This window comes from Propithecus coquereli, unplaced genomic scaffold (assembly GCF_000956105.1).
Source record: "Propithecus coquereli isolate 6110/MARCELLA unplaced genomic scaffold, Pcoq_1.0 Scaffold49, whole genome shotgun sequence".
Lineage (NCBI taxonomy): Eukaryota > Metazoa > Chordata > Mammalia > Primates > Indriidae > Propithecus > Propithecus coquereli.
Window position 1 is genome coordinate 465,630 of NW_012150729.1, and position 8,146 is coordinate 473,775.

General features: G+C 32.7%; 1 protein-coding gene across 1 annotated transcript in view; it reads right to left on the bottom strand.

The window, feature by feature from the left end:
- BAZ2B (bromodomain adjacent to zinc finger domain, 2B) overlaps nt 1–8,146 on the bottom strand; it is a 154,487-nt gene that overhangs the window by 69,666 nt on the left and 76,675 nt on the right. Inside the window, exons 14-16 of the mRNA XM_012655811.1 lie at nt 6,557–6,622; nt 5,159–5,203; nt 3,562–3,627 (exon numbers count right to left, since the gene is read on the bottom strand). Of these exons, the coding sequence (XP_012511265.1) occupies nt 3,562–3,627; nt 5,159–5,203; nt 6,557–6,622 (177 nt within the window). The remainder of the gene's footprint in view (nt 1–3,561; nt 3,628–5,158; nt 5,204–6,556; nt 6,623–8,146) is intronic.

Here is an 8,146-nt window from a genome sequence, read left to right on the forward strand (position 1 = left end):
AAAAAAAAAAAAAAGAAATTCTCTGACCTCGGTCTTCCAAAATGCTGGGATTACAGGCATGAATCACTGCACCTGGCTAAAATATGCCTTGTTATTGCTTACTTGCTTATACTCTTAAGTTTTATCTGTGTGATATGATTACTGCATCTTGAATATTCTTTTTGTTTTTCCCATAGAATCTAATTTAATGCTAGGAAAACCGTAGCTTAAGAATTTAAGAAAATACTTAGTTGATCACAGATCTATATAGCTGCCATTCATTAGATGAACACAATTTAAAATCATAATGACTGATACAATCATCCAGTCTGTGAACTGTCCTGTTCACAGGTCTATGGTTATCAAAAGATAACATGTTAAGAATTCACTTTTACCTATCAGATTTTCTCAAACATTCTACTTAAGGATTATTTGTGACATATGTTATTATATTGCTATTTTAAGTAATAGTTCCTTGAATGCTTGACCTTAACAAAAGAAAACTGCCTAGAATAAAATCAAATCAAAAGATACAAAGTGAATTATATAGATAGAAAAAATAATATACTCATTCTTTAATAGTTTTGTTTTGTCCTTAATTTGTTTTTTTAATTCAACAACTGTCACTTTCATTTTAACGCATTCACTCATTCATTATTTCAACTACAATTTTTTACACTACTATATACTTGGTTCTAATCGAGGTACTGGCAGTAAAATGGTAAACAAGACACAGAAGAATTCTATCCTCATAGATTTTACATTGTGGGAGGAAATAGACCATAAACAAGTAAAAAATAAACAAGATGATGAAATGGAGTTCCAGAGGTGGGATGTAAGAAAAGGCAAAATTAGGTGTTCTGGGAAGACCTCTTTGACAAGACAACATCTGACTGGTGACTGAACAACAAATAGGAACCATTTGAGTATGTGGTAGAAGAACAGCAATACAGTGTTGAGGACTAAGACGACGACAAAATGAATGGAATATAGTGCATAAAGGACAAGTTGGAGTGGAAGGCAGAGGTCAGAGGATGTGGGACTGCTGTGTCATGGTGAGGAATTTGGACTTTATTACAATTGCAATGAGAAGCCACTGGATAGTGTCAGGATATGACCTGGCTTATTTTTTGAAAAGATCACTCCGGCTGCTCTGTGGAGAATGCATAGGGAATGCTGAAGGAAGCAATAATGAAAGCAGGGAAACCAGGCTTTTTAAGCTATTATGATTTAAACTATTACTTTATGTATATATGCACATATTTCCTTTATTTTGCTTTAATATTTTAAACCAAATATTAGCATGTATGCCTTGCCATTTCTTTGAAATTACTTATGTTTAACGTGGGGAGCCCTGTTAAGAATTTCTATTGCACCAACATAGGTGGATTAATTTTCCTTTAGCTTCTTCTCACATTATCTGGTATCTGTTTTTATAAGTACTTTAGATTTAAGGGTGAGTATTCTATATTCTATCCATGCTTCTTTTTTCTCAGGATGAAAATAGCTAGGAAAGGTAGAGCTATACCTGGTTTTTAATACCTTCAAGTTTTATTGGAAGCACTGTACCTGATGCACTTTATCCTGTTCCCCTGAAAGGTGCTCTTGGGCTTCGATGGATTCTTAGACTATCTAATTTTAATTAGCTTTATTTATCCTGTGGCTGCCAACCTCCACTCAACACAGATCTCATCCACCTCTCTGTAGCAGCTTTTCCTACTCTCTCCTTAGGCCATAGTTGGCAAGTAGGAAAAACCAATGGGAAGGTTCATGTCTTTGGGCCTTTGGGGTGTCTCTTTCACCTGAGTATGCACTCTCCTAGATGATCTTATTCTTACTATTTTCTTAGATCTTTCCTTCTACTAAATCCTAGTATGCCCGGAGATAATGCTCTCGTCTTTATCTTTTCTCCCTGCCAGGAAAAAATCAGAATGACAAGCATTGGTTCTCTTTGTTCTTTCTGGTAAAAAGAGTTATTTGTCTCTTGAGGGATTTTCCAGGTCTTTTGTCTGAGTTATTAATTACTCCCTCAGTTTTCTCCATCTTTCCAGATTGAAGAAAATTAGGTTCTGCTTTCAGGATTTTAATTAATCCCCTTCCTGACTCTTCCCACCACTGTGCTGCTCCAAAAGGGAATAGAGAGGGCAGTCATGCCAATTCCTAAGATACATTACCTCTTCCTTTCCCTGGCTGTCATTTTTCAGAGATTATGGTTATAATTCCATGCATAGATATATAGATTCTATCATTATGTTAGGTGTAGAGGGTGTCAACGGGCCTTGGATAATCAACAGGTTGGGGAAAAGAGAAAGCAAGAAAAACGTGAGGCCAAAACTTCCATAAAGTTTAGGAGAGTCACAGAAAGTGATTGCTATAATGTATGTTACATGCTATGTTACATGCTGTAATTTACACTTAGAGATAATCCATGTTAGTAGTTCCTAACCCTGTCCATGCATCTTGCTAGGCCCATTCTTTATAACAAACACGCATGTAGTAAGTAAATGTATTAAATAAATACTACGTGGTACCAGGCACTGTTCTAGGAACTTTACACACACATTTACACAAACACACACCCATTTATTATCACTACAACCCTACGAAATAGGAGTTAGTATTATCTTCATTTTATAGATGAAATGAATCACAGAGAGGTTAAGTAACTTGCCCAAGGTCAGACAGCTGGAAAGTACTAAAATCAGAGTTCAAATTCAGGTAATTGGGCTACCTTGCCCATGTTCCAAAACAATACACATATTGTTTCCACATATCAAAAATCCAGATTCCTAATTTAAGCCAGAGCTGAGACCAAAATACCAAAATATAGTACCATTCTCATGAATTCTCATGTATTAAATTCTAATCTCACTTAATAATCCCACAGACCTAGGAGGTAGGTATTATTTCTCAATTTTAAAGAAATAAAAGAGGTAAAGCAAGTTAGTGGCAGAGCCAGGAGGGAAATCTGAGTCTGTCTACCTCCAAAACCCTGGTTATTATGACCATACAGCTATTGAACTGTTTTAATGCAGAATGTACTCCTTTGTAACATATATTTTAATCCTTTAACTGATTTCTATCAAACTCTAAATAAGCTCATTTTGATTTATTGCAATAATTTTATAATTCTGAATTATCTGTTAAGTGTCTATTTTAAGGAAAATACTTAGGCCTAATTTTACACATAGAATCCTAAAGAATAATTCTGAGGGTAGAAGTCCATGGTTGGAATAATTAGTATTTGAATTAGGACACATAGGACTTGTCTAGGCACACTGTAATATTAGTTTTGTGAAACTCTGGTTATAATAATAAATAGCTACTTTTAACCAAACCAATGTCACCAAAAAAAAGATAATTAAAATCTCAGCCAGGAAAATTAACACATACATTGGAACCCATTCCTATGTATTTTTATGTCGTAACACTCAGTTACTATCTCTAACCTTTGGTTTGCTTATGAAAGCCAGTAAATCATGACAAATCCATACTCTGAAAAATTTATATTTAGAAAAGTCAATGCTTTAGGAAAAAAATATTAATTTATAAGGTAATATTTTTTCTAGAAACATCACTTACTTCTGCTTTTTTACGAGCTTCTATAGCTTTCATAAGCATCATATGTTGTCGCCTTCGCTCTCGTTCCTATTAGGCCAGATAAAATTAGGGAAATAACTCAACCACAGTTAACAGTTTGATTTTCAAATGGAAAAACAAACAAACAAACAAAAAACCCCAAAAAACTTATTATAGCATGTTTAGCATTTATAGACAAGTCACAGTAAATACTAAATATAAGACAAGAATGGCCAGTCTGTGCATGTTTTAGTTCAGGTTTAGAAAGCGAATACAAGAACAATCAAAAGCAAAAAGGTAAAGCAATGAACATGGAGACAGTGTAAACAGAAGCATACAAGATTTACTTATGGTCAGTTGTGATGCTCCTTCAAAAGCTGGCAGAACAAAAAGCATAAATGGTTGGCTGGAACAGGTCAGTTACCTTACATCTGCTATTTGAAGAACCATAAATACTTACTATGGCCAATTAAACTAAAGGTTGTGTTCTTAAATTTTTAGATCAGGAAGAAATTGATTTATAGTCATTTTCACTAAATGCTTTTAGAATTGGTTATTTCTATTTCAAGGACAAAATCATTTTGTAAATCCAATAGGCCGCCACCAAATTAGAAAGTTTTTTTTAAATGCTTTTATACCAATTTAGTTAAACTAGTCTTGTTTCATCTGTAACACCAACGAAATGGGATAGTCCTAGTTACTGATGTCTGCCACTTGATGCACTATTTAAAGCCACAAAAGCTGCACCATGGGCTAATAAGTAGAATCTGAAAGGAACAGTATGAAAATAAGGCAAGCACTATGTTAATTTGATAATCTCATTTTATTTTAAAAATTTAAAAATCACATATTTATAATATCAGATCAATTTTTTAAAGTATATTTGGTCCCCTCAAAGGGATATTTCTAAAATAATTTCTAAAATTTGTCTATAAAACCAGAATATATTAATATTTCGTATTCTCTCATCAAGCAAACTCAAAATTCCCACTGTATTCAATGGCAGTTTTGCATCCAGAATGATGGGAGAATATGGGTCATAATTGTATCTAATCGTATAGTGATCCAACTTTCCTTGTGACATCAGTAATGTAAATTTTTGGAGAGTAGCCTTATTTAAGGCTTGTACAATTCAGTGAAAAATCTTGGAGATGCAACATACTTCTTTATAGACAGACAAGCAGATGTATGCAATGCACTGTGCTGTAAAGCCATGCAGCAGTATGTAATATGACAGCAGCCAGTGCTACACTTTATGCATTGCTATGACAACCATATCACAACCAAATCACAATGCGGTGTTAGATGTACAAAAATAAACATACCCATACCATATCTAGTCTATGCCTCTCCAACTCCTGGTAGAAAGAGTTGGCACAACATTATGAAACAGAAATCACAGAGTCATAAAACCAATTTTTAACCCCCCAAAAGACACCGATACCAAAGCAAGGCAATCAACTGTAAGATGAAGGAAAAACTTAAGCAGAAATTATATCAGAAATTTTTAAAGAAAATATTTTGAAGACTTCCCCCAAATAGGTTTAAGCAATATTGTAAATGTACATTTCAACAATTAAATAACTATATGTATACAGACCTGATGTTTCAGAAGAACGGCTTGTTGTCTTCTCATTTCTTTTTCCTTAAAAATAAGAAACTTTTAATATATGATTTTTAGGGAAGATTTAGAACATGCCGAAAATACTAAAAGTGCCTTTTCTGAGATTCTGTAATCTTCCATTAGATTGAACCATATGAAATTGCCAATATTCAACTATCTTTTACTTATAAAATGGTAATCCAATTTCGCATGGTTCTACCTAATACTTACATAAAAATCATAGCAAGGATCTTTCCTCAGTAGCCATTTCATCTTAAAATTCAATGAATGACCTACCAGCACACTTCAATGGCACGCACATTCACCGAACCGACTAGCTAGATGGTCAGAGCATAGGTAGAACTCGCACATGTATTTTAAAATTAATTTAATACATTATGGTGCAATCCTCAAGTCTAGCTGATTAGAACTCTCTTCACTATAAACTCCTTAACGTACTCTAATTAACATTTTTTCATTTCTATATACTGCATATGAATGAAAGTGATAAAGATTATGATTGGTTTGAGATTTTCATGCCCACCTATGACTCAGGGCACCATCTCAAGGGGATGGAGCTTAATGCAAACCATTCTAGGAATGTCACCAATTTTAATATTTTTATAAAGGTAAAATCCAGATGAAATTAATCTTAAGGGCAGGCATGAAAAGAGCTAGAAATCTTAAAAATAAAGTATTATAGAAAAGATGACAAGCAGTTCTCTAGCTTTATGAGGTATAGTTGTGGTGGCTGTTTCTAGCACCAGCAGGTTTGCTCAGCTGCCCCCTTGCAATATTCAGTTAACAGAATTGGAAGGTAAGGAGTGGGTGGGGAGGAGAAGGGACAACTCTCATGTGCTTCATGCCAGAAAAACAAAAGGAAAACACCCCCAAACACTTGACCTTAAAATAATTAACAATGGCTAATTTTATTATTGGTAAATAATAGTTGATAAAGTTTGGTTTTTGTTTCTGTAGGCTTTTCAATTTTAATAGATGAAACAGGTGCTGGATATTAACAAAGAGAAAGTTAAAAGGGGAGAATCAGATTTGAGACACAGTTCGAAACAAACATCAATGACATACAAAATAGTTTTGGGAGGATCATTCTTATCCAGCAAAACTATATGCAGGTATTAAGCAAAAGTTTGCATTTCTGATTTGATATTTCATATTTAAAGAGCTCAAAGCATCACATAAAACCATATAATGAAAAAAAAGATATACATACAATATACATACAAATAAAGGCACACATTATACACATGTTGTATCTGCTAAACATATTTTTAGATAGCCATTGAAGAAAGCTATTTTTGTCATATAATGGATGCTGGTATAACATATAGTTTTTATTTTTGAAAAATAAAAACTCTGATTCTCATCTAAACTAACCTTTATTCGTTTCTCGGCCTCCAATAATTTGGCATTTGCCGCTTCTTCCTTCTTTTTCTTTTTAGCCTGTGCATGCAAAACAGGTCTCAAAGTCATGCAACAGCACCACAACAACTTGCAAACAATCTCAGACTTGCAATGAAGCTACATGCCTCACAACGTACAAAACAATATGTAACATACATGTAGACAATTACAGATTTCCCCCAGTTAATGCTACATTTAACATACTAGTTTTGTGTCTAAATTATAGATTAGCATTAAAATATACAAAACTTAATAGATTCATAAGAATATGGCAGCTTTTCTTCTTCTGGCTCTGTTAAAAGTTGAAATAATTGAGTGTTTATGTTATTTTTGCTATTTATTGTTTTTCTGATTTTAAAATTAAAACATAATCACTGTAAAAATTCAGAAAACAAGATAGATTTTAATTGATAAATAAAAATTATATCAAGAATAAATCAGTAATATTTAAAAATGTACATCTACTTTATTTGAAATTTCTTTTTAATATTTGAAATTTGAGATAAAGAAATCCATTATTTGGCTATATAAACTAAATGAAACATATTAAATCTGATTTTCCTAATCACTGTATATTGTGGTTAAATTCAAGTGTTTGTTTTTTAACAGAATGGAAACTTATACTCTTTCATGTAGCATATTTTGACAATCAAGATCATGCTATCAAAAGTGAGCTTCATAATCTTAAAGTCATTAACTAGCTAGTATTTTCTTAACTATCTAGCAATTATTGTCGATTTGCTTTAAAACAGAAATATTTTCAATTTAGGGGTTTTAAAATTAATTTGAAATGGGTAAGAAAATACGTGTGTATGTCTAGAAAGAAAAAAAGTAACATAGAAAACCTCAGCTATTTGGAGTCCTCAGGGAATAAACTGTTCTCTAAAGAATAATTTCCTGAATAGCTGAGAGGTTACAATAATTTTAAACATTAAAAGTTTATTTTCATTGTTTTGGATGGAAATAATTTTGAGACATATGCTTGTTTAGACACAGTACACTAAACATAATTTGGCTTTTTCTTGATGACTCAGGGCAATTATTTTGAATATCAGTTATTATACCGCATAGTTCCAAAGAGTAATACCTTTGGGCGATTAAGGTGTTGAAAATTGCTCGCTATTCAACTGAAAGATTATAGACTGTTGCTAGGCTTTTGAATTCCTATATATGCTAGCTGGTGTTTTTCTGTATTTTCCCTTGCTGTCTTGTGGCTATGTTGCTGTTGCCAATATATGTCTTCTATCCCTATTCTAATCAGCCTACAGGAAATGGGGATATGCCAGAAAATAGAAAAACAATCTGGTGAAACTGTTTCTACATTTAAAATTTATATTTACAATCTATCAGGATTAGAAAAAAAAGCAAAAAAATTTACTTTCATTTTTGGAATGTTTACTTTTGTAAACATTTGTTTCTAAGTTAAAAGTAATATCTGACAATAAGCCCTAATGACTTTTCTATAAGTAAAGAAAAGGAAGTTCTTTACTTGTATGAAAGTAAAGAGTTTTAGCACATGAATTTCATGACAACTATATTGGCTGCTCAGCAGTTTTCCTATAC